The sequence below is a fragment of the Lepidochelys kempii genome, chromosome 3, assembly GCF_965140265.1.
Source record: "Lepidochelys kempii isolate rLepKem1 chromosome 3, rLepKem1.hap2, whole genome shotgun sequence".
Classification (NCBI taxonomy): Eukaryota; Metazoa; Chordata; order Testudines; family Cheloniidae; genus Lepidochelys; species Lepidochelys kempii.
Window position 1 is genome coordinate 40,310,930 of NC_133258.1, and position 26,872 is coordinate 40,337,801.

The following is a 26,872-nucleotide window of genomic DNA, read 5'->3' on the forward strand; positions in this document are numbered from 1 at the left end:
TCAGACTGAAAGTCACATGATCCAACAGAATAAACTTGTGTTATAAAAATAAAAAGAAAAAGTTAGAATTAAAAATCACAGTAAAAAACATAGCTAGTGCTATACTAGAATCATTGCTCAAACTCCTAGCAACTATTTACATATACATATTTTGATGACTATTTGCTATTCAAATAAAAATAGCACGATGACATGCATCTGCATAATGATAAAAAAGGTAAATGATGACGTGGTAAGAGTAATAAAAATAACATTGTAAAAGGAGCAAGCTATATTCAAAATGGATTACAAGGAAGGAGCACAATTCAGGGAATCGCAGCAGATAAGACAAATTTGTGAACTGTTATGAGACTTCATGTAGACAAACTGATAAGGGCTTCTTTTTATTTTTAAAATATGTGACACACAGTTTTTGAGGGGCTATATGTAAAATATTTCACTGAATCAAGTCTCCTGTATCACCTCAGCATGTTATATCAGATAGAGAGGAGCTATAGTGTCTCAGCATTGGGATACACTGTGCCTTTAAGAACCTAGCCCTAGGAAGCCTGTGCTGAGGCATACTGTCCTGTGCGAAGAAATAAAAAAGCCCATTTCCCCCCATCTCTATTTTTGAAAACACAGCAGGTGGCTCATCCCATTGGGGTAACTGTTACCCCCCTCTGCCCCTCCCTGTGCCAGGACTTTGCCCTCTGCCATGGTTGTGCAGCGCTGTCCCCCGAGGTGAACCCTGGCTTCTAGCCCCCCCATCCCTGATTTTCCTCTTCAGCCCCTCTCCTGCCCCTGCCTCCAGCTGCTTGACTCCACCATCCAGTAAATTTCCGCCTCCTGCTCAGGCTGTGCCTATCCCCGCCCCCTCCAATTTGCCCCCTTTTTACTCCGCCAAAGAGCATACAGCAGAATCTGATTCCAAGTAAGGGCAGAGTGAGGACAGTGGCTTCAGCAGATGTTACTGAGCGTACTCAGTTCATGTGAGCATGCTCAGTATAATGTATGTAGTAAATTCTGACAGGAAGTCTGGCACCTCATGTAGTGCTGAGTTAAAGGCTGACCATGTCGGAATGTACCTTTCTCCTGAAATTGTGCAGTATGGTATCTGGGTGTCTGGATCATTTGAGGGTATAGCTTTTGTCTCTTCAGTGAAGCAGTACTCAGTGAAGCCGGCCTTGATTTTAGTACTGGAATTAACAGTAGGTTGGGGATGCAAAAGGATATTAGAAGGTGGGCCCTAATGGGTTTAGGCAGATGAATAGGTATTTCCATAGATCTGTGCAGTGCGTGCTGTATCTCTTATTTTTTAAGTATTAATAGGGAAAAATAGGTTTCTAAAACTGATTTTATAAAACATATAGTGAACAGAATAGCTTATATTACACTCTTTTACAATTTCAAATAAAAGTATTTCCCTTTAGGAAAAAGTAAATTTCCTTCCCCTAACATTCTCCTGAGCCAGTGTAAACTGCTCAGGGGCAGGGCAGGAGCCTAGTTATATTTTATACCTCCTAAAGCATCCGGCACATCAGTGGTATTTAATGAATAACATTGTTCACCTACCAGTGTTTGCTAGCACAAAAGAACCAGAAAGAGAAGCTGATATGTATCAAAACTGAATTCTTATTTGGAAGGGAGGAGTGTTCTTCAGTATTGTTAAAAATATAGCTAGGGCATTATTTTTATTAATGTGACTTTCACCTTGGTTGTGTACCTTGAGCACTCAGATATGGGCATAATATAAGAAGCTGGATCAAATTCATTTACTTTATTTGAAGGGGGTTGGGGAGGAGGCAGAGAAGGAGGGAGGCTCAGAACTTGTTAAAGGGGAGGATAAGAGAAGTTCACCTGGTATGTATCCCTCTAAAATTATAACATCAACAAGTAAACTTATGTGTACAGAGTTACCATTTGGTCAGGTTATTGCTGTTATGCAGATATACATAGATTGCCCTCAGTTCTCTAGACCTAGACTGGTAGCATCTTTTCTTTTTAAGTTTCTTTAGCTCTGAAGGATGAGAGCTTAATCCTGCCTACAGGGCTGGCCTTACCATAAGGCAAACTGAGGCCGCTTCCTGTAACAGTTGCCAGTGGAGAACACAGCTTCTCCAAGCTGAAGTTAATAAAAATAAATCTATGCTCCACAATGACACAGGAGAGGCTGGTCGGCCTTGCAACCATCTCAATAGAGCATGAGCTGGCCCAGACTGTGGACTTTCAGGAAGCAGTTCAAATCTTTGCAACCAAGAAAGTACGGAAAGCATCACTGTGATTATTCAAACTGTTATACCAATAAAATAAAAACCAGCAGGATCTTATTAAAGGGGAAAAGGCAAAATACCACATTTATTGTGAATACAGACAGAATCATAGTAAGCAGTTAGTTATAGCTATAACATTCCATTCAATCTCATATTTATTCACACATTCATTCATACAAACACACACAGGTTCTGCAAGGTTGTTATCATAGTTACCAGCCTTAGAGTTGCTCATGCCAAGCCACTGGCCAGGTGGCCTGGACATGAGGAGGGAGCAGGGCCTTGTCAGATGCTCATCTGATGCTCCTGGAAGTTGGTTTGCAGCATCAGACCCCAAAGTTCTCACTTTCTAGAGTCCATTTTTATAGGAATTTCTTCCTATGCCAGTCTATGGGAATTGCTTCATCATGCTTTTGCTGAATCAATCAGGAGATAGCACATTCCTGACAGCTCCGTGCTGCTAGATGTTATCTTGTTCTTTGGTTCTCCCATTCTTGAGGCTGTTGGGTGGATTCCAGTGTGCCCTCCGAGGGTCCTCTGCTTATTTCCACTTGACACCTTCTTCAGCCGATGGACACTGGATTCTTAGGCTGGCACCTCCCTGATCATTCAGTTATTATCCACACCAAGCATCCATCCACATACATTCTCTATCTCTATTTTAATCACAATTGTTAATACAACAAAAGGGCGGGGAGTCTCTGGGTGCTGTTTCTGTTGTTACAGAGTATTGCTTTGAATCTCTCTCTGTGTAAATTGCTTTGAGAATAGACTCTGTCTTAGAATGTACTAATGCAATTAGGAGCTTGCAAGTTTCACACATAGAGGGAGAGAAACAGTACCAAAAACCAAGAGACCTCTTAATTAGTAATACCCTGGAATTTAAACTCTGGGGAATCAAACTCATTTGTGATTTTAATACAGAACTTCTTTAATATGATCCAACAAAACAGATAAAAATGCCAGTGTTTACTATGCAGACAAGAAAAGTTACATTTGCTGTTCAGGCATTTGAAAGTTAAGTGTTACTAAAATTTTTGAACAAGGCATTTTAAGTTGTTAGTTCTTCTTTATTGGGGGAGGTAGCAGAGCATTTCCATGAGAGGAGTAGAACAGGAAGAAGGTAGAATTGAGACCTTTCAAAGCTTTGGCCCAAGCAAGTGGGCATGGGGTGTCATTTGAGCTCCCCGTTTCAGGTGCCAAAATGTTATGGGCCGGCCCTGGCTTCTAAAATTAATTTTGTGATAATTAAAGGGACAATATCAGGTTCTTTAAGCCACAAATTTAGGTTCCATCAGTTAGAAATAATACATAATATTTCTATTCATGTTAGATTCTAAGAATTTTTTGAAAAGCAAGAACCCAAGCACGGCAGCATTTTGCCAATGCAAGAGAACTGCAAGATGAAACTGAAACCATACTAACTATGGCTTAACCCGCTCCCCACGCTCGTTCCCAGCCAGTATCAGCAGGAAGCAGCAGATGGCCGCGCTCCAGGCAACAGCGAGAGGAGACTTGGTGAGCTGCAAAGTTGGGGGCTGGGCGGAAGGTGGAAGGGGCAGACAGGGAAAGGAGCTAAATAGTGGGGCACAGAGCTAGAGTGGGGGAAGCTAAGTGGAAGTAATGTAGGTGGGGGAGGCAGCTCCAAACTCCCCCCCCCCCCAATAATGCTTGAGGGTCTCAATGCTTCCATTGGTCCAGGCTCCATCTGGTCCAGGCTCCATCACCCACCTCTCCTCTCTCTCCTCCCCTCCCACCCCCAGTTAGCCTGTTCTCCTCCACAGTCCCTCTCCAAACAACCCCCAGGCATCTTGCTCCCCCAGACTCTCTCTAGTACCCTAAATCCTCACCGATTTCCCCAGTCACCCTGCCTTCGCCAACCCCCGCTCATCCCTACCGCAGCAGGGCCAGATTAACTTTTTGTGGGCCTGGCACCAAACATATTTGCGGGCCCCCATGGGGCAAGTTGCAGGGGGTGGGATGGTCAGCCTCCAGAGTGAAGGGCAGGCTGGGGGCAGTAAGGCACAGCACGGCGAGAGCAGCCCCGCTCTGCGCAGCCAGCAGGAGTGCACTGTTTACGAACCTGCAACTGCCAGACACACACTGGCCTGTCCATCCCTGTGCTGCCAGCATGCCCCTTCCCTTTGAGGGCAGGTCCGCACCACATCACCCCCCTGCTCAGGGCCCCCCCCTTATGCCCAGTGCCCCCTCACCCAGAGACCTCTACCACAGATCTCTATGCCCAGCCCCCACCCCTCCCAGAGACCTCCCGGCTGGCCTCCCACTACAACTGTACAGCACTCTGCACACCACACCACTCGCCCAGCACCCCCTGCCCATAGACCTCCCCACTGCCCACCACCTTCCTCACAGTCCCACCATCACAGCTGCACAGCACCCCATATTCCTGAGGGGATTCTCCACCAAAAAATTAAAAATTCTGTGCACAATATTTTAAAATTCTGAAAATTTTATTTGTCAATAAATAAATGTGGAGGCTCCAACATGGCAGTAGGGAGCACAGGCCACTGGTTGCATGAGGCGGGAGAATACCCTACAGCCTTCCTCCATACCACCTCAGGACAGGGACTCAGCAGTGAGGCTGCACCTGACCCTGACACAGTGCAAGGGCCAGGCGTGCCCCAGAAACGCGCTGGGGCCCTGCCCCCCTGTGCCAGGCACACCAGATGTGGGTGAGCAGACTCAGCCCAGCAGCAGGATCCAAGTGCAGAGGGACTTAGTGTGGGGGGATCCAGGTGGGGGTAAGAGAGTTCTCTGTGGGCAATCTGGGTGTGGGTGGCTCAGTGGGAGATCTGGATGCACAGAAGCTCATTGGGGGGTTCCAGGTGCAGGGGCAATGGGACTTTGCAGGGGATCCAGGTGAAGGTATTTGGGGCTCAGCAGGGGGGTCGAGGTGCAGGGGAGGTGGGGTTCATTTGGGTGGGAGTCCAGGGAGAGGTGGTTGAGGCTCATCAGGGAGGTACAGATGCAGGGGAGGTGGCGCTTTTCAGGGTGAGAGTTCAATGGGCCTGCTTAACAAGGGAGCTTGTTTCCAGATGTAATTGGCTAGTCCTGAATAATCTTCCATCAGATAAACTTTACTGAGGAACAAAGCACCTCATCCGTATCTCAAAATCAGCTTTTGTTGCAGTGATCTTTTAGCACAAAATGCCAAAGATAGTTGAATGCACTTAATTTCTCCTGAGGAACCAACTTAATTTGGTAAATAAAATTTGTCACAGTATGTTGCCAACTGGTGGGATTTTATAGTCTCTCTCAATACTAGATGTTTTTTTTAAAGTCCAGCACCTACATTTGTGTGATTCACATTGTAATTAAAAAAAAAAAAAAGTTTATACCCCTATGGTTGGGAAGTAAAGCCTGAAAGTGTGATTCCAAGTGTAACCCAGTCGGTCAAGGGGATGCCATATGCTGGGCTCCAGCTTCCCCCCTGCCCCCACTTCCCCTATCCCCTTTTCTTCCCCATCCCATGCCCCTTCCCCACCACTCCATCTCCTCCCCAGGCTTGGAAACTGCCCCCCCAGCACGACCCAGGGGAGCGGGTTGGGGCCAGGTCACTCCACTTCCTGCTGCCCAGTGATTGCAGGGCAGGCCCGACCCCGCGCTCATGGGGCGGTGGGAAGTGGAGTGACCCGACCCCAGCCCGCTCTGCTCTGCTCCCCTGGCTCGGGATTGGGGGGGGGGGGGGCGAACCGCCCCCCAGCACTCACCGGTGGCGCAGCTGGGAGCTGGCGGAGCGGAGCAGGCTGGGGCCGGGTCGCTCCACTTACTGCCCCTCAGTGAGTGCACGCCCGACACCGGCTGCAGTCCTCAGGGGAAGGACTCGAGTGGGCCTGCGGCGGAGCAGGGGTAGGAAGAGGCCGGGCGGGGGCGGAGCAGGGGTGGGGGCAGCTTTCCTGGCCGTCTCAGCCGGCCGGGGGATCGGGCTGGCCGGGGCCCCTTCTGACTCTGGGCCCGGCGCCATGGTGCCACTGGTGCCGTGGTAAACCCGGTACTGCACCCCAGTCCTGCTTCTGCAGGGCACGTTGGAGACTATCCTGCCGCATCCCCACCCTGCCGGGGCCGGTGAGGGAAATCTGTCATTCTATGGCCGGTGAGAAATGTCCCACACCAAGCTGCACAAAACCAAGACGTGGGTCCCTTCATATACCGCAGTCGAGGCACGATACCGCCAACACACGCGTGACACACTATTGCTGGGCAGGACAGTCACACGTCCTGCCCACAGCGGGGTATTGGAGAGGTGGCGGTCTCTCCCTCGGTTCCAGCTTCCACGTTTCTCTCCGGGGCTCTAGCTGGGCTCAGGATGGCTTTACAGCGGACATGTTTTTGCATCCTACAGCCTGCGGCTGCCAATGACAACACAAAAAGAAAAGGAGGACTTGTGGCACCTTAGAGACTAACCAATTTATTTGAGCATAAGCTTTCAACACACTCCACCATGACAACACACTCCACCATGCAACGTTTCTCACGCCTCTGTACGGGGCGGGGGGGGGGGGGGGCGATCGCCCTCTTGCTCAGTGCAACGCGAAAGTTGGCTGCAGCAGCAAGGCAGAGTGTGGCCTGACCCCCTCCTGCGCTGCAGAATTAAGATCCAAGGAGAACTGTGAACAACCCCAGAGTCCGGCTTGCCAGTGCGGGTTATTTCGTGCGCTCCACTCCCCCCGGGGCAGGAGCTACAGTTTACGTCGGGCGGAAACAGGGTGGGGCAGGAAAAGCGATAAATGTAACACTATTCTGGGTGCAGGGGTCTCTTCTTTCTGCGGTGCTGAACTAGGGCTCCACGCTGTTGCATTTCCATTCTAGGGGGCAGCTACTTCTGCATAAAAGGTGGAAGAAGGAGCCCGGACTTTTCGGCTGATTGTAGCTGTTGAACACAAGACAGGAAAGCGCAGAGGCTGCGGGGAGGAACTGCAGAGTAACTGAAGCAGACCAGCCAGTAAGTAGCATTACTGTTTCTTCTTGTGAGGAGGGGGAGGAAATGGGGATGAGACAGCGTTAACTAACTGCTGGTTTTGCTTAAATGCTGAGAAAACATCCTACTTCCAGGAGAGGCTATTGTATGAAGTCAGGGGAATTTCACACAGCCTGTGAACCACCATATTTAGAGGGCTGTATGTAGCTGGGGAGGGGTGAGGAGGTGTTTGTCTTTTTTTGTGGGGAGTTGAGAGTGGAAAGTTTCTGTTGCTTTCTCCTTCACCCTTGTAACTATGCTGATGTTAATGGCCTGATTCTCCACTTCCTTATACGTTGCCTATTTATATACAGGAGAATGTTACCGGAGTCAGGAACTGCTCAGTCAACCACACATAGGGTGACCGGACATTCTGATTTTATAGGTTTCAGAGTAACAGCCGTGTTAGTCTGTATTCGCAAAAAGAAAAGGAGTACTTGTGGCACCTTAGAGACTAACCAATTTATTTGAGCATGAGCTTTTGTGAGCTACAGCTCACTTCATCAGATGCATGCCATGGAAACTGCAGCAGACTTTATATATACACAGAGAATATGAAAAAATACCTCCTCCCACCCCATTGTCCAGCTGGTAATAGCTTATCTAAAGTGATCATCAGGTGGGCCATTTCCAGCACAAATCCAGGTTTTCTCACCCTCCACCCCCCCACACAAATTCACTCTCCTGCTGGTGATAGCCCATCCAAAGTGACAACTCTTTACACAATGTGCATGATAATCAAGTTGGGCCATTTCCTGCACAAATCCAGGTTCTCTCACCCCCTCACCCCCCTCCCAAAAACCACACACACAAACTCACTATCCTGCTGGTAATAGCTCATCCAAAGTGACCATTCTCCCTACAATGTGCATAATTAAGGTGGGCCATTTCCAGCACAAATCCAGGTTTTCTCACATCTCCCCCACCCCCATACACACACAAACTCACTCTCCTGCTGGTAATAGCTCATCCAAACTGACCACTCTCCAAGTTTAAATCCAAGTTAAACCAGAACATCTGGGGGGGGTAGGAAAAAACAAGAGGAAATAGGCTACCTTGCATAATGACTTAGCCACTCCCAGTCTCTATTTAAGCCTAAATTAATAGTATCCAATTTGCAAATGAATTCCAATTCAGCAGTTTCTCGCTGGAGTCTGGATTTGAAGTTTTTTTGTTTTAAGATAGCGACCTTCATGTCTGTGATTGCGTGACCAGAGAGATTGAAGTGTTCTCCGACTGGTTTATGAATGTTATAATTCTTGACATCTGATTTGTGTCCATTTATTCTTTTACGTAGAGACTGTCCAGTTTGACCAATGTACATGGCAGAAGGGCATTGCTGGCACATGATGGCATATATCACATTGGTGGATGTGCAGGTATACGAGCCTCTGATAGTGTGGCTGACGTTATTAGGCCCTGTGATGGTGTCCCCTGAATAGATATGTGGGCACAATTGGCAACGGGCTTTGTTGCAAGGATAAGTTCCTGGGTTAGTGGTTCTGTTGTGTGGTATGTGGTTGTTGGTGAGTATTTGCTTCAGGTTGCGGGGCTGTCTGTAGGCAAGGACTGGCCTGTCTCCCAAGATTTGTGAGAGTGTTGGGTCATCCTTTAGGATAGGTTGTAGATCCTTAATAATGCGTTGGAGGGGTTTTAGTTGGGGGCTGAAGGTGACGGCTAGTGGCATTCTGTTATTTTCTTTGTTAGGCCTGTCCTGTAGTAGGTAACTTCTGGGAACTCTTCTGGCTCTATCAATCTGTTTCTTTACTTCTGCAGGTGGGTATTGTAGTTGTAAGAAAGCTTGACAGAGATCTTGTAGGTGTTTGTCTCTGTCTGAGGGGTTGGAGCAAATGCGGTTGTATCGCAGAGCTTGGCTGTAGACGATGGATCGTGTGGTGTGGTCAGGGTGAAAGCTGGAGGCATGCAGGTAGGAATAGCGGTCAGTAGGTTTCCGGTATAGGGTGGTGTTTATGTGACCATTGTTTATTAGCACTGTATTGTCCAGGAAGTGGATCTCTTGTGTGGACTGGACCAGGCTGAGGTTGTTGGTGGGATGGAAATTGTTGAAATCATGGTGGAATTCCTCAAGGGCTTCTTTTCCATGGGTCCAGATGATGAAGATGTCATCAATATAGCGCAAGTAGAGTAGGGGCTTTAGGGGATGAGAGCTGAGGAAGCATTGTTCTAAATCAGCCATAAAAATGTTGGCATACTGTGGGGCCATGCGGGTACCCATAGCAGTGCCGCTGATCTGAAGGTATACATTGTCCCCAAATGTGAAATAGTTATGGGTAAGGACAAAGTCACAAAGTTCAGCCACCAGGTTAGCCGTGACATTATCGGGGATAGTGTTCCTGACGGCTTGTAGTCCATCTTTGTGTGGAATGTTGGTGTAGAGGGCTTCTACATCCATAGTGGCCAGGATGGTGTTATCAGGAAGATCACCGATGGATTGAAGTTTCCTTAGGAAGTCAGTGGTGTCTCGAAGGTAGCTGGGAGTGCTGGTAGCGTAGAGAAGCCCTTGAGGAATTCCACCATGATTTCAACAATTTCCATCCCACCACCAACCTCAGCCTGGTCCAGTCCACACAAGAGATCCACTTCCTGGACAATACAGTGCTCTACAGCCAAGCTCTGCGATACAACCGCATTTGCTCCCAGATCCAAGGGTCTGGGTCTGTAGTCACCTAAGCAAATTGGTGAGGCTTTCCACCAAACCTTGTCCAGGAAGTGGGGTGCAAGGTTTTGGGAAGTATTTTGGGGGGAAGGACGTGTCCAAACAGCTCTTCCCCAGTAACCAGTATTGGTTTGGTGGTGGTAGCGGCCAGTCCAAGGACAACGGGGGGGAATATTTTATACCTTGGGGAAGTTTTGACCTAAGCTGGTAAAGATAAGCTTAGGAGGTTTTTTCATGCAGGTCCCCACATCTGTACTCTAGAGTTCAGAGTGGGGGAGGAACCTTGACAGTAGCCTATTTCCTCTTGTTTTTTCCTACCCCCCCCCCCCCAGATGTTCTGGTTTAACTTGGATTTAAACTTGGAGAGTGGTCAGTTTGGATGAGCTATTACCAGCAGGAGAGTGAGTTTGTGTGTGTATGGGGGTGGGGGAGATGTGAGAAAACCTGGATTTGTGCTGGAAATGGCCCACCTTAATTATGCACATTGTAGGGAGAATGGTCACTTTGGATGAGCTATTACCAGCAGGATAGTGAGTTTGTGTGTGTGGTTTTTGGGAGGGGGGTGAGGGGGTGAGAGAACCTGGATTTGTGCAGGAAATGGCCCAACTTGATTATCATGCACATTGTGTAAAGAGTTGTCACTTTGGATGGGCTATCACCAGCAGGAGAGTGAATTTGTGTGGGGGGGTGGAGGGTGAGAAAACCTGGATTTGTGCTGGAAATGGCCCACCTGATGATCACTTTAGATAAGCTATTACCAGCTGGACAATGGGGTGGGAGGAGGTATTTTTTCATATTCTCTGTGTATATATAAAGTCTGCTGCAGTTTCCACGGCATGCATCTGATGAAGTGAGCTGTAGCTCAAGAAAGCTCATGCTCAAATAAATTGGTTAGTCTCTAAGGTGCCACAAGTACTCCTTTTCTGATTTTATAGGGGCAGTCCCTATTTTGGGGTCTCTTTCTTATATAGGGTCCTTTAACTCTCCACCCCCTGTCCCGATTTTTCATCCTAACCATACACCTCTTTGGGAACAGCTGTAGTGTAGTAAACTACTCAGTGTAGTAATGTGCTACCAGTAGCAGTTATTGATGTGTATAGATTGTAAGAAACTGCTCTTGCTGTAAACTGCTACTGATGTAACAAATGCCTACAGGTAGCAGTTCCTTGCACTGTAGTGTATGTGAAATTGCTACAGGTAGAAAAGTGCTATCTGTAGCAATTATTGATAGGTTTAGATTGTAAGAAACAGCTTTTGTAAAAAGATGCCACTTCCCTCATAGGTCATGTTTTCTAGACCTTACTTTTTTTTCCCCCCTCTTCTCTGGACTTTCTCCAATTTGTCCACATCTTTCCTGAAATGTGGCACCCCGAACTGGACACAATACCTAATCCGCGCAGAGTAGAGCGGACGTCCCAGAGTGATGTTCTGTTTTTTTTGCAGCAGCGTTACACTGTTCACTCATTCAGGTTGTAGTCCACTAGGACCCCTAGATCCCTTTCCACAGTACTCATGTTCAGTTTGTGGTCCACTATGACCTGCAGATCCCTTTCCCCAGTACTCCTTCCTAGGTTATCATTCATAAACTTCGTAAGTGTACTCTCTATTACATATCTCAATCATTGATTAAGATTTTGAATAGAAACATATCTCAATCATTGATTAAGATTTTGAATAGAAACCTATCCAGAACTGATTCCTGGAGAACCCTACTTGTTATCCCCTTTCAGCCTGACTCAGCCCTTTCAGCCTGTGAATCACTGATAACTACTGTTGGAACTGTTTTCCCAACTAGTTTTGCACCAGTCTTATTTTAGCTCCATCTAGGTTGCATTTCCGTAGTTTGTTTATGAGAAGGTCATGGGAGACTGTATCAAAAGCCTCACTAAAGGCAAGAGAGACCATGTCGACCACTCTCCTCCCACCCCCTCCACCCCCCCCCAATCCACAAGACTTGTTACACTGTTAAACAAAGCTATCAGGTTGCTTTTACATGTGAGACTTCTTGAATTAGCTACACCAGATGGCCTTTTTAGCAAAGTAGAACCTGTCACTGCTGCAGGTAGTGTTGTACCAATAAAATAAAAACCAGCAGGATCTTATTAAAGGGAAAAAGGCAAAATACCACATTTATTGTGAATACAGAAAGAATCATAGTAAGCAGTTAGTTATAGTTATAACATTCCATTCAGTCTCAAATTTATTCATACAAACATACACACACACACACAGGTTCTGCAAGGTTGTTATCATAGTTACCAGCCTTAGAGTTGCTCATGCCAAGCCACTGGCCAGGTGGCCTGGACATGAGGAGGGAGCAGGGCCTTGTCAGATGCTCATCTGATGCTCCTGGAAGTTGGTTTGCAGAATCAGACCCCAAAGTTCTCACTTTTTAGAGTCTATTTTTATAGGAATTTCTTCCTATGCCAGTCTATGGGAATTGCTTCATCATGCTGTTGCTGAATCAATCAGCAGATAGCACATTCCTGACGGCTCCAAGATGTTATCTTGTTCTTTGGTTCTCCCATTCTTGAGGCTGTTGGGTGGATTCCAGTCTGCCCTCCGGGTGGGGTCCTCTGGTTATTTCCACTTGACACCTTCTTCAGCCGATGGACACTGGATTCTTAGGCTGGCACCTCCCTGATCATTCAGTTATTATCCACACCAAGCATCCATCCACATACATCCTCTATCTCTATTTTAATCACAATTGTTAATACAACAAAAGGGTGGGGAGTCTCTGGGTGCTGTTTCTGTTGTTAGAGTATTGCTTTGAGTCTCTCTCTCTTGTGAATTGCTTTGAGAACAGACTCTGTCTTAGAATGTACTAACACAGTTAGCAGCTTGCAAGTTTCACACATAGAGGGAGAGAAACAATACCAAAAACCAAGAGACCTCTTAATTAGTAATACCCTGGAATTTAAACTCTGGGGAATCAAACTCATTTGTGATTTTAATACAGAACTTCTTTAATATGATCCAACATAATCCCCCTTTTGACACTAAGATTTATAATCGTCAGTGTCACTTTCTATGTAGCCTATTAAAGAGAAAGTACTGTGAGGCAATTTGAGTTTGTGATTCCAATTCATGCCACATACATGATCCTAGTGATGTATCTTTACTACAAGGTTCTGGGGAAACAGGCAAGGTGAGGCACACCCACTTTTGAGGAGTCCATTCGGTACAACCTCTAGTGTCCAATAGCTTCCCTCCCTCCCCAGCCCACTGGCTCAAGGTCCAGGGTAGCCAAAAGGATCCCATGTGTAATATGGGGAGTGGGTTAACCTTCAATACCTTTGCCTCCAGGGACTGTTGGTGTGCAATTTTGACAACAATTTCTCCCATTAACAAGTCTGGTTTACAATATTGGAAACATATTGCATCCATTCATATTGATAAGTGTCAAAGAATGATCTCTTTCTTTTTTAACAAATGCATCAAACCCTTAATATTTCCCAATATGACCCAGAACATTTTGTGTTCCAAAGTAGCTAGTGCAGGTATCTGCATTTCAGTGCATCCCATAGCTATGGCTGTGTAGTTTCCTATTTCTAATATTTTTTTTTTCTTATGGATAAGCCATGTGGTAGTATTAAGCCATTACTAAAGATTCCATTGGCCTTTTAGGTTACCCAGACCAATTTGGACCAAGTCTACATTGGCATGTACTTGTTTTTGTATCAGGCTGTCCTGTAGCTGGGACAGAAAGCTTAATTTATTTTTAAGTTCCTGCAGGTCTTCAGTATTTTTTTTTTTAAACACACAACAATGCTAGCAACAAGACAAAACACAAGACAAAACATAGAACACAAAACACAATTTCTATTGTGACAGTAGATTCATGGTATTGGGTTGCTTTTCAGCTGGCATCAGCTTTTCCTGATTTTCTGAAAGACAAAAAGAACATGTTTCTACCCCTTTTGGGGTGGCAGATTATTGCTTAAAATATTTCTTTTACAAATACCCTTGCTGATTGCAGGCAAAACAGAGAAATTGCCCCCATATTTTCCTGTTTTTGTTCTATAGGCAGGCCAGGTTTCAATGGCTTTTATCTTTTAAGGGTTATGGGGAAATTATCCTACTGTTTAGTCATTAAATCCCTGAGTTTTCCTTCTTATACAGCAGACCAAGTTTATAATGTTTTTCCTGCTGTGTTAAGCTTTAAGTTTTATTTACAGGTAATAACTGAGAAGCATCATTACCATACGACCTTAAAGGATTTTTCCAAAAATCATACACACTATACGTTGTTACAAGGATACTTATTATCATTAAATTTATTAAAATTATCTTGTTATCCCATGCCTTTTATTTAGACAATTTGTTTGCTGACCAGGTATGTCCTTTATCTGCAGCTCCTTTGTGCTGCTAGTTCTTTCCTTCCTTTATCATTTAGGTAATTTGCATTTTCACAGAAACTTCCTGCTTTTGGATTTAAAGCCATCAGCAGCTCAGAGACTCTATCTTAAAAGGGACACAATCAACTTTCACCAGAGTTTTGATTACTTTTAACTTCTGCTTCCAAAACACACAGCAATCTGAAAAAGAAAACCCAACCTATTGTGGCTCCCTTTGGAGCCCTAATAGCATTTTAATTAAGTAGCATGGTATGTTTGCATTTCTTTTGCCCCTTCTACAATATACCCTGCACATGTTCTGGGGCAAATGCACATTCCTTCCATAGTTTAACTTCTATAACATTATCCAGATCCATTTTTACATAAGGTGTCACTATTTCTTTTTTTGCTTACAGAGTTTTCATGTACCTTTATCAAAGTGACAGTCTGATTACTCAGAGCCATTTTAAGACTCAGTGTTTCTAACATTGCTCCTTTTTGTTTTGTGCACGTCACCCCTGCTGTTGCTTCAGAGAGGCACTGTCTTTTTTAATTTTTTTTTTTTACTACAACTCTCATCTGCTATTTTGTTACAAAAACAAACAAAAAACAAACAAAAAGAATCCAAAAAAAATTTTTTTTTTATATTCTCCTGATTTTGACTGCCCTGCTGCAGCCACAACTTAAAAACATTTTAAATTTTGTAAAGCATTGAGTTACCTTTTAAGGGTTAAATGCCAAATCCCAAAGCCAAACAACACTAATTACCTGTGTCTAGCAAAAAGGTCTGTCAGTTTTGCAACTTTGAATTAAAGAGTCAAATGGATTTTTAGTGGCATTAACAAAAACAAAACTAACTGGTCCTTAGAACTTTACATATTTACACACACACAGACAGATACGTACACATTTTCTTTTCCTTAACATCCCTTCCACACTGCTCTGTTTTTTACATCTTACATTCCCTTTATACATTTGAGGCAGTTAAGTTCCAATAGAACCCTCTTATGTTCTTTTAGCAAATTTGACTAAATTGTCCAGTAAAATGATTTTAATCAGATAGTTTATTTTTGCCTGGCTAATTTACGGACATTCCTTTGGAAAAGGGCCCATTTTCTTTCAGAATGGCTGCAAAGAAACCAAGAATGCTCTAACACTTTTCCTTTTTAACATTTTCGGTTAAAAGTTGTTTGGGTGAAATACAAAGTTTAACTGCTTAATTCCCTCCAGCCTCTGCAGAGTTAACTTTTTTTTTTTTTTTTACTCTCTTTTCTCTTTGTAATTATGCCTGGGGGTGCCGTACATAGGACCTTCTCCCCCTTTACCTGCCTCCCTCCAGCCTCTGCAGAGTTAACTTTTTCACTCTTTTTGTATTCCTGGAGTGCCTCTTTCACTATTTTCAGCTGGCTTTGGATATTTGTAGCCAGCACCTTCCAATTGTCTGCTCCCTTTTCCATTTGTGCCTTTTCCTCTTTACATGAAGACAAGCGGAGGGAAGAATCCTTACATGCCTCCCACAACAACCAAATTGCTGCTGCATCTCTTTTGGCAGCACTAGAAGGTTTGTATATGAGGATATACTGAGCCAATCTATCCTCTAGGTCCGAAATAGTGCAGACATCAGCTAGGCCTTGTTTAGTCCAAGGACTGTGCCCAAATTTTTGAAGGATTTGTTTAAAAGGTGTAATTTCTTTAACAAAAGGTGAGGTTGGAGTTCCTTCTGACTCCATTCCTCCCTCTAGTACTGGCTTACCCTGTTTTCTTTTAAACATCTTAACATGGATATTTCAATCTCTTTGTCACTGCTGGTATTACTTAGCAAGTGACACAGCCTAGATTCTGAAATCATAGCTTAATCTATGCGTTTTTCCCCTGCTACCTTCCCGGAGGCCAGCAGGTCCCCTGCTACCTTCCCGGAGGCCAGCAGGTCCCCTGCTACCTTCCCGGAGGCCAGCAGGTCCCCTGCTACCTTCCCGGAGGCCAGCAGGTCCCCTGCTACCTTCCCGGAGGCCAGCAGGTCCCCTGCTACCTTCCCGGAGGCCAGCAGGTCCCCTGCTACCTTCCCGGAGGCCAGCAGGTCCCCTGCTACCTTCCCGGAGGCCAGCAGGTCCCCTGCTACCTTCCCGGAGGCCAGCAGGTCCCCTGCTACCTTCCCGGAGGCCAGCAGGTCCCCTGCTACCTTCCCGGAGGCCAGCAGGTCCCCTGCTACCTTCCCGGAGGCCAGCAGGTCCCCTGCTACCTTCCCGGAGGCCAGCAGGTCCCCTGCTACCTTCCCGGAGGCCAGCAGGTCCCCTGCTACCTTCCCGGAGGCCAGCAGGTCCCCTGCTACCTTCCCGGAGGCCAGCAGGTCCCCTGCTACCTTCCCGGAGGCCAGCAGGTCCCCTGCTACCTTCCCGGAGGCCAGCAGGTCCCCTGCTACCTTCCCGGAGGCCAGCAGGTCCCCTGCTACCTTCCCGGAGGCCAGCAGGTCCCCTGCTACCTTCCCGGAGGCCAGCAGGTCCCCTGCTACCTTCCCGGAGGCCAGCAGGTCCCCTGCTACCTTCCCGGAGGCCAGCAGGTCCCCTGCTACCTTCCCGGAGGCCAGCAGGTCCCCTGCTACCTTCCCGGAGGCCAGCAGGTCCCCTGCTACCTTCCCGGAGGCCAGCAGGTCCCCTGCTACCTTCCCGGAGGCCAGCAGGTCCCCTGCTACCTTCCCGGAGGCCAGCAGGTCCCCTGCTACCTTCCCGGAGGCCAGCAGGTCCCCTGCTACCTTCCCGGAGGCCAGCAGGTCCCCTGCTACCTTCCCGGAGGCCAGCAGGTCCCCTGCTACCTTCCCGGAGGCCAGCAGGTCCCCTGCTACCTTCCCGGAGGCCAGCAGGTCCCCTGCTACCTTCCCGGAGGCCAGCAGGTCCCCTGCTACCTTCCCGGAGGCCAGCAGGTCCCCTGCTACCTTCCCGGAGGCCAGCAGGTCCCCTGCTACCTTCCCGGAGGCCAGCAGGTCCCCTGCTACCTTCCCGGAGGCCAGCAGGTCCCCTGCTACCTTCCCGGAGGCCAGCAGGTCCCCTGCTACCTTCCCGGAGGCCAGCAGGTCCCCTGCTACCTTCCCGGAGGCCAGCAGGTCCCCTGCTACCTTCCCGGAGGCCAGCAGGTCCCCTGCTACCTTCCCGGAGGCCAGCAGGTCCCCTGCTACCTTCCCGGAGGCCAGCAGGTCCCCTGCTACCTTCCCGGAGGCCAGCAGGTCCCCTGCTACCTTCCCGGAGGCCAGCAGGTCCCCTGCTACCTTCCCGGAGGCCAGCAGGTCCCCTGCTACCTTCCCGGAGGCCAGCAGGTCCCCTGCTACCTTCCCGGAGGCCAGCAGGTCCCCTGCTACCTTCCCGGAGGCCAGCAGGTCCCCTGCTACCTTCCCGGAGGCCAGCAGGTCCCCTGCTACCTTCCCGGAGGCCAGCAGGTCCCCTGCTACCTTCCCGGAGGCCAGCAGGTCCCCTGCTACCTTCCCGGAGGCCAGCAGGTCCCCTGCTACCTTCCCGGAGGCCAGCAGGTCCCCTGCTACCTTCCCGGAGGCCAGCAGGTCCCCTGCTACCTTCCCGGAGGCCAGCAGGTCTGGTTAACCTAATAGAAATGCCTAGCTCACTAGAGCTGGCGGTGTGCACACCAATATTTACAATAACTGAGGTTTTTTACCAATATTCCCCCTTTCGCAATTCTCCACCAAAATGTTGTACCAATAAAATAAAAACCAGCAGGATCTTATTAAAGGGAAAAAGGCAAAATACCACATTTATTGTGAATACAGAAAGAATCATAGTAAGCAGTTAGTTATAGTTATAACATTCCATTCAGTCTCAAATTTATTCTCACATTCATTCATACAAACATACACACACACACACAGGTTCTGCAAGGTTGTTATCATAGTTACCAGCCTTAGAGTTGCTCATGCCAAGCCACTGGCCAGGTGGCCTGGACATGAGGAGGGAGCAGGGCCTTGTCAGATGCTCATCTGATGCTCCTGGAAGTTGGTTTGCAGAATCAGACCCCAAAGTTCTCACTTTTTAGAGTCTATTTTTATAGGAATTTCTTCCTATGCCAGTCTATGGGAATTGCTTCATCATGCTGTTGCTGAATCAATCAGCAGATAGCACATTCCTGACGGCTCCAAGATGTTATCTTGTTCTTTGGTTCTCCCATTCTTGAGGCTGTTGGGTGGATTCCAGTCTGCCCTCCGGGTGGGGTCCTCTGGTTATTTCCACTTGACACCTTCTTCAGCCGATGGACACTGGATTCTTAGGCTGGCACCTCCCTGATCATTCAGTTATTATCCACACCAAGCATCCATCCACATACATCCTCTATCTCTATTTTAATCACAATTGTTAATACAACAAAAGGGCGGGGAGTCTCTGGGTGCTGTTTCTGTTGTTACAGAGTATTGCTTTGAGTCTCTCTCTCTGTGAATTGCTTTGAGAACAGACTCTGTCTTAGAATGTACTAACACAATTAGCAGCTTGCAAGTTTCACACATAGAGGGAGAGAAACAATACCAAAAACCAAGAGACCTCTTAATTAGTAATACCCTGGAATTTAAACTCTGGGGAATCAAACTCATTTGTGATTTTAATACAGAACTTCTTTAATATGATCCAACAGTAATACTATCTTACAGATAGGAATTTCTCACATACATATAGCTAATAAGGGCAGGGTGAAGGGCAGTGGCTTCAGCAGATGAACTGAGCATGCTCAGGACCCGTAGCTGGTACAGTAGGATGCAAAGCAGTTTACTACACTATACCCGAAGTAAGCAATCTGGCAGCGGCAGAGCCAACCCCCCCCCCCCAAATACAGTACAGTACTGTGTTAAATGTGAACTACTGGAAAAAAAGGGGAGACTTTAAAAAAAATTTTTTGACAAGATAAGGAAACTTTCTTTGCTTGTTTCATTTAAATTAAGATGGTCGACGGCAGCATTTTTCTTCTGTATCGTAAAGTTTCAAAGCTGTATTAAGTCAATGTTCAGTTGTAAGCTTTTGAAAGTAAGAACATAGCGTTTTGTTCAGAGTTATGAACAACCTCCATTCCTGAGGTGTTTGTAATTCTGGTGTCTACTATATATCTGTGCAGAGTGAGTGTAAAATTCTAGCAACTTAGAATTCTTGACTCTCTTACTGTTTCAGAATGCAAGGCAGTGGGAAGGAAGGGCCCTTGGGGTTGCTCTGGTGTAAAGGAGAGCAGAATCAGGCCCCCTGAGAATATAAATAAGCAATATTCCTTTGCTCTCTAGCTATAAGACTGCCATCCTCCTTTTCTGTTATTTATTATATTGGGGTGCAGGAAAGGCAGGCATCTTTACAGAAGCTTTTTACCTATACTGCTAACTATCCATATGGCTTCCTCTTCTGCCTCCCACCAGAGCTGCCAGTCAAACTGTGTGAAATTAGATACTCTCTGGGCAGTTCTTCCCCTGGCCACATTGACAGGATGTGCTATGTCCAGCGGTCATGGCAATCTTGTCCAATACGTCAGCAAAATGGACCTGTGCTTATGGATACTTTAAAACAAAAACATAATAAAATGTTCATCTTCTTTAAACCATACCACGTGGAGGGCATTTTAATTAACTTTATGCCCCCAAGCTTAAAAATTCGGGACGATACAATTAATAATAATTGTGATGCTGGGGTGGACAATAAAGAGGTTGTTTCTCTATGTCCTTAATTAGCTTCAGGAATAAAAGACCTTTTTAGAATGTGGTCTAATTCTGTTCAGAAGTTGACCATGCAATTTTGTTCACAAGATGATCCTACAAGCCTTTACTCATGCATTTACTAGACTATCATTTTGTAGAATTATGTTCTGTTTTTTGGTGTCTGATATTCCAAATTGCAAGCAAAACAACACTGTTGGGATTCCCTCCGAGACCTTTTCCACTCGACTGATTCAGAACACTTCAGTTCTGCAAGAACACTTTTATCCAGTTCTGTGGAATCCAAAAACTCAGTCCAGATCAGGACTCGTTACTAAGGTTTCTCTATTGGCATTTCGGAAATCTGTACCTGAGGTGATCAGACTCAGATGTAATGGGGCAGGTTAGGGTGCATCACAACTCCAAAGTACATAGTTATAAATCAGATTATATACATATTCTAAAACAGACTAACACATGCATTATATTCTACATTGTATCACATGCTTTATAATTGGCTTACTAATTCTGTGAAACAGGCCCTGTATGAATCACAAGCTATCCATGTGCTACAAACTACTAGTAAGCAAAGCTGTAGCTGCAAGCCTATCACACTTTACTCTTTTTCTATTTCTTTATATACTAGCTTCATATTATTTACAAGATCCCTTGGGAATTCATGCTTTGTCCATTGTTAACCTCTGTTTTTCTACTTCTGTTTTTCTTTGCGTATGCAAGACTACAAACGTGCATTCCTGTGATGCTGCATGCGTAATTAAAACACCTCACAGAAGAGAGAACTCTAAGGAGGGCTGTCTTTTTTTTTTTTTTTTTTTTTTTTAAACTTTGAAAAGTTTATTTATTCTTCATACTGTGACTTAATATAGAAAAAGATTAAAAAGTTCTAATTATAACAGGCCAATAGTACATGCTTGCGTGTATCAAAGGTCCATTTATGTAAACCTCTAATGAAGAATATTTATAACGTTACTGATTTTCTTTTTTTCCTAAACAAAATAATAAAGTGTGTGTACATACGTACCATAGATATAGGACGCAATTCTCATTTGCATTGAGGCCACTGTGACGGGTTGGGTCACAGAGACCCCCTTGGGACTGCCAGCTGATGTGCTGAGACTACTTCTGAGCCCGTTTTCCCTGGCAGCTTGGGACTTCAGTACTCCGTCTCACTGAGCCAGACACGCTAGCCTGCTGCAAACACAGGCCCAGGTCTGAACCACGTCCCCCAAAAGCTGCAGGCCTAACTGAAAACAGCTTAAGAAGTGCTCTTGTCTCTAGCACCCAGATACCCAGTTCCCAATGGGATCCAAACCCCAAATAAATCTGTTTCACTCTGTATAAAGCTTATACAGGGTAAACTCATAAATTGTTTGCCCTGTATAACACTGATAGAGATATGCACAACTGTTTGCTCCCCCAGGAATTAATTACTTGCTCTGGGTTAATTAATAAGCAAAAAGTGATTTAAGTGGTTCCAAGTAATAACAGAATAAAGTAAATTACCAAACAAAATAAAACAAGGCTAAGCCTAATACAGTAGGAAACTAAATGCAGCTAAATCTCACCCTCAGAGATGTTCCAATAAGCTTCTTTCACAGACTAGACTCCTTCCTAGTCTGGGTCCAGCAATCACTCATGCCCCCATAGTTATTGTCCTTTGTTCCAGTTTCTTTCAGGCATCTCTTTGGGGTGGAGAGGCTATCTCTTAAGCCAGCTGAAGACAAAATGGAGGGGTTTCCAGGACCTTATATAGTCTTTCTCTTGTGGGTGGAAACCCCTTTGTTCTCCTGTGTAAAATCCCCTCAACAAGATGGAGTTTGCAGTCACCTGGGCAAGTCACATGTCTATGAATGATTCAGCTTTTTGCAGGCTGACGCCATTGTTTACATGTTAGTTTGAACGTTTGCAGGAAAGCTCAGATGTGGATTGGCGTCTCCCAAAGTCCATTGTCACCTAAGTGTTTCTTGATTGGGCACTTAGTGAGAATAGTCGTTTCTCAAGAAGCTGACCAAATGCTTCACTGAGGCCACTTAGAATCAAACAAGTACATAGCCAATATTCATAACTTCAAATACAAAAAATGACACACACATACAGACAACATAATCATAACCAGCAAACTACAACCTTCCCATAGACACCCCACTTGGCCTCCTCTGTACAAGACCTGGTGCAACCATAGGACCCTGGTTGCAACAATGATCTGTATGGTCACAGTTTATGTCAATAACGTCACAATCATGTTATTCTGTTCCAACAATTCAGGGCTCCTTTATACTTCCAGGCATGTAAAGTGGCCTTAGTGTAAATGAGAATCAGGCTCAGAGTGGCTGGTTTGTTGCAGTTTTGATCTATATCCTGTAAACTGGGTGTGTACGTTTGATTCCTAAAAATTCTTAGGGTACGTCTACTCTGTGTTTTAAAACCAATGTGAGTGAGTCCCAGAGCCCAAGTCTACAGACTCGGGCTCATGCTATGGCACTAAACAGCACTGTAGATGTCGGGGTTCAGGATCTCAAACTCACCTCCTCCCTGGATTTCAGAATCCAAGCACCAGTTCGAGCCTGAACATCTACACAGCTGTTTTTAGTGCTGTAGCTTGAGCCTGAGTCTGTAGTACCATGGTGCAAGCCCGAGTGTGTAGATCGGAGCTCGAGACTTACTGTGTAGACCTATCCAGAGGGCTGTACAGGTGAAAAATGAAGGTTCAGTTATGCTTAAACATGCTGCTAAAGAATTGTAAGCCTCAGTTGTTTTGTTTTTTCTCCCTTTAGCACTGGCCCCCTTTGTTTATGTCCATAGGAGTTGTTTCTGTTCACACCTAGAATGTTAACTTTGTTAGAAGTAAAAATCATTGGTCATAGAACAATTTTCAAGTCTTCTGTGAGGAAGGTGTGGGGGGATGCTAGTAGCTAGCTGGTGAAAGATTGTTTTAAAAATGTGGTGTCAGTAGCGTTAGCAAAACACTTCAGCCAGACGGACTTCTTGAGGGATGATTTATAAAGGCAAAGGAAGACTTGAAAAAGATAAAGAATAGCGAGTATTCTACGTATATAGAAGTAACAGGAAGGGAAGAAAAAACAGTAAGGAAAATGACGAGGAAAAAGTATTATATTTTTATATAACTTGGGAACAAAAAGTAAAGGTTTCGTGACTGTAACATCCATTGACACTAATCATTCTGCCAGTAAGGAAACAAAGAGTTTCCCTCTCTCATCTTCTCTTTTATATACCCAGTAGAGTTCTTGAAGGCTAATTATCAGCCTTGAGTAGGTTTTTTCTAATGTCAGTTCTAAATTGTTTGGAAATATCAGTGGAAAGAGAAACAAACTCTAAACTGTAGTGAAACTAGTGAGATTTCATAAATGGGGAGTGTGTGTGTGTGTGTGTGTGTGTGTGTGTGTGTGTGTAAAAAATGCACGCAGCCAGTCTCTACAAGTCTCTTCTATCTTTTTTTTTTTCATTGCAGGTGGGTTTCTGCTCCATGTAACAGCAAAGGCTCAGTAGCCTTAAGATAGACCAACGTGTGGTTGAGAAGCTTCAGACTCTCTCCAAATATTTTGAATTAGAGGAGAAGAAATGAATTTTGCATATGCTGCTGAAACCTTGAGTGTCATATTTGATTGGGACTATGTTCTGTGGGAAGTTCGTTTGAAATTAGTAGCAGCTGGATTTTTCTTCTACCTCACTGTATTTCTTCTAGCTCACTGGCTGGCCTCATGGATCAGTGCCAGTTATCGTACTTTGTCAGGGAAGGACAAAGTCTTCTCGAATATAGCTATTACTCGTGGCCTGCTTGGAATTCAGAGTTGTGTAGCTGGGTTGTGGGCCTTGCTCATAGATCCAGTTTTCCAAGCTGACAAAGTGTATTCACAGCAAAAGTGGAGTTGGTTTCATTGCTTAATAGCCTCTGGCTTCATCTTGTTTGAAAATGTAGTTGTTCATGTGTCTAATATTGTTTTCAGGACATGTGATGTGTTCTTGGTAGTTCATCATTTATTTGCCTTTGGTGGGCTTCTTGGTCTGATAATTAACATAAAATCTGGACACTATCTACCCCTGATGGGACTGCTACTTGAGATGAGCACTCCTTCAATCTGCATGTACTGGCTACTTCGAAGGGTAAGAACTTGCTGTATTAATTGTTGGTGATAGAAGTTTCCATTATAAAACTCCCATTGCTTCCCCCTCAAAAAAAAAAAAAATCTGCAAAGAAATATTGGCCTTCAAATTGGGAGATTAGTGGTGGGATCAGGGAAGAATTTTCCTTCCAAACTTGAAGTCCTGGGAATCCTTAATTATAACACCCTAAAATACTTAAATATTGTTCAAATGTTTTTAAATTTTTTTTTACCCATTTTGTAGCAAAGAAATGAAAAGGGAAGATTTTAAAAATTACTTTACAGACTCACTAGTTGGGATCTAGTGCACAGGACTAAAGATTAGGTGACTAAACTCTATTTTTTTAAAGATATTTTTAACGAGTGAAAATAGTAACATGAGAATGTTGGAGCTGTTAAGTGTTTATGTATCTTCTGTGAATGCAGAGAGGGAGACCAGCCTTGAAGAGATCTTCCATGCTTGTGGGGAGAAAAGAAATCAGCCCTGCTTTCCAAACTGTTATCTGTTCCCAGCAATAAGTTTTTAGTAGTTTAATCTTAAATTATAAAATATCTGGACTCTTTAGAATTACAGCCACAAGCCTTGGCAGGATCACCTCAGCCCTTCTGCAGTGCTTTTAATGAGACCTTAAACATGAAGGTCCTATCTGTGCATATAGACGCTAGAGCAGTCAGAGAGTCATGGTTTGCCTGAGTGGTGTTAACCAAAACTTCCCAGACCCTGGTAGCCGCCCCCCCCCCCCCGCACTTCTGTAACATGTGCTTTGTTTTGATTGTCTTCCTCCATCCAACAGGTGGCTGCATCTAAGTGATGCTGTATGCACATAGTTTGCAAAGTGGTTTAGAATTCTTCTGGGCAAAAGGTGCTATGTAAATGTGCAATCTCTTGGCACTCGAGAAAAATGATTTAGAGAAGGTTTGTTTGGCAGTTTACACTAAACACAGTTAATATAGTTAATATATATTATGACAGACCCAGAGCAGTGGGGTACAGGAGTCCGGCCTTATTGGGATCCAGGAAGTGGGCGGGCGAAGCCTAAGGGGAGGGTTACAGGAGTCCGGCCTTATTGGGATCCAGGAAGTGGGCGGGCGAAGCCTAAGGGGGGGTTACAGGAGTCTGGCAGAAGGCAGATATACTGGCCACTAGATGAATAGTTTTCTGTTCCTTGAGTGACCAGAGCAGGGGCTGCCCTAGAGCAATCAGGCACCTGCTAGAACCAATTAAGACAGGCAAGCTAATTAAGACACCTGGAGCCAATTAAGAACATACTAGAATCAGTTATAGCAGGCAGACTAATCAGGACACCTGGTTTTAAAAGGACCTCCCATCAGTTAGTGGAGGGCGTGCAAGGAGCAGAGAGTGAGAAGGTGTGCTGCTGGAGGACTGAGGAGTACGAGTGTGATCAGACCTCAGGAGGAAGATCCTGTGGTGAGGATAAAGAAGGTGCTGGGGGGAGGCCATGAGGAAGTAGTCCAGGGAGTTGTAGCTGTAGCTGTCGTGCAGCTGATACAGGAGACATAGACAGCTGCTATCCACAGGGCCCTGGGCTGGAACCTGGTGTAGAGGGTGCCCCCGTCCCCGGAAACTCCTCTGCCTTCCCCCCCCCCCCCAAACTCCTGATCGGACACAGGAGGAGTTGACCTGGTCTGTGAGCAACACCCAAAGGGACGGTCTAATTTGGAAAGGGATCTGGCCTATCCCGACCCACTAGGTGGGACAACAGAGACTAGGGAGATTGTTCTCTGTTTTCCCCCATGCTGGCCAATGATGAGGTTAGCTGAGTGAACAGCAGGTTTGAGCCTCTAGCAGAAGCGGCCAAACTGAGGGCTGCCGAGAACCTCTGAGGCGAGCAAATCCTCCAAAAAGTGCAGGACCCACCAAGGCAGAGGATGAACTTTGTCACAATATCTTAATTCTAGAAAATGCTGACTGCTTTATCTTGAAGGTGCAATTTCATTTCTTTCTTTGTTGTTTTCTCTTCAGACTGGCTATGCTAATACCCTTTTATGGAAGGCAAACCAATGGGTACTGATCCATATGCAACACTGCCGCATGGTACTTATTTATCACATGTGGTGGGTGTGTATTTCCAATTGGAATGATGTCGTGGAAAATCTGGGACTTCCACATTTTATCGTCTTTTTCGTGGGGTTAAGTACACTTACATTAATACTTAATCCGTACTGGATATACAGATCAACTCAGCGGCTCTTTGGTCCAGTGGACTGGAACTTTTCATTTTTCACTGCTGTTTTTGGATCCTCTGGAAAATTAAATAGTGAAACATTCCAAAAGAAGAGGAGATAGTGTTGCAACAGTTATTGGGATAATAGTAAAGTATGGCCAGAAGAATATGGTGCAGGTTTACTACTGAGTCCATGAAAACAGAATTGCTTACAAGAAGTCTATGAATATATTGATCGCTATGTAGATTGCTATTAGTGCACTATACTCCTTTATCAAAAGTGTTTTAAAATTGTGTCTATATTTAAAATACACACACACACACACACACAATCTTTGACTCAGTCAGGATTCATGTCAGAGCATTATGTAATAAAATCTTATTTTGGGGAAAGTGGCAAGTTAGTGATAGGTAAGGGAGGCATTGTTTGATTTGTGTAAATCTAGAGAATCATAATTTCAGTGGTGTCACCCTCTGCAATGTGGCAGGGTGGGTCTCACTGGCATCCGCTTGCCCCATCTCTGGGTTTCCTGTTAGTGGAAATTCTGATAATATAACTGTCAGAAATTGGTCAAGCTGGGTATTATTCAAAAGCCCTTTCTCCCATGAACACAGTGGTACGAAGCATGACCAAC

At 45.4% G+C, this 26,872-nt stretch overlaps 1 protein-coding gene across 3 annotated transcripts; it reads left to right on the plus strand.

The window, feature by feature from the left end:
- Nucleotides 1-3,633: 3,633 nt before the first annotated feature.
- On the plus strand, nt 3,634-26,623 carry LOC140908637 (protein CLN8-like). Of its 3 annotated transcripts, none has more exons than XM_073336191.1 (4): nt 3,634-3,770; nt 7,083-7,215; nt 23,400-24,052; nt 26,036-26,623. In XM_073336191.1, the coding sequence occupies exons 3-4, from the start codon at nt 23,510-23,512 to the stop codon at nt 26,357-26,359; spliced, it is 867 nt and encodes a 288-aa protein (XP_073192292.1). In that variant the 5' UTR covers nt 3,634-3,770; nt 7,083-7,215; nt 23,400-23,509; the 3' UTR covers nt 26,360-26,623. The 3 variants fall into 3 exon arrangements, with proteins under 3 accessions (XP_073192292.1, XP_073192294.1, XP_073192293.1); XM_073336193.1 differs by lacking the exon at nt 3,634-3,770 and adding an exon at nt 5,403-5,474; XM_073336192.1 differs by lacking the exon at nt 3,634-3,770 and adding an exon at nt 6,783-6,979.
- The last annotated feature ends 249 nt before the right edge of the window (nt 26,624-26,872 follow it).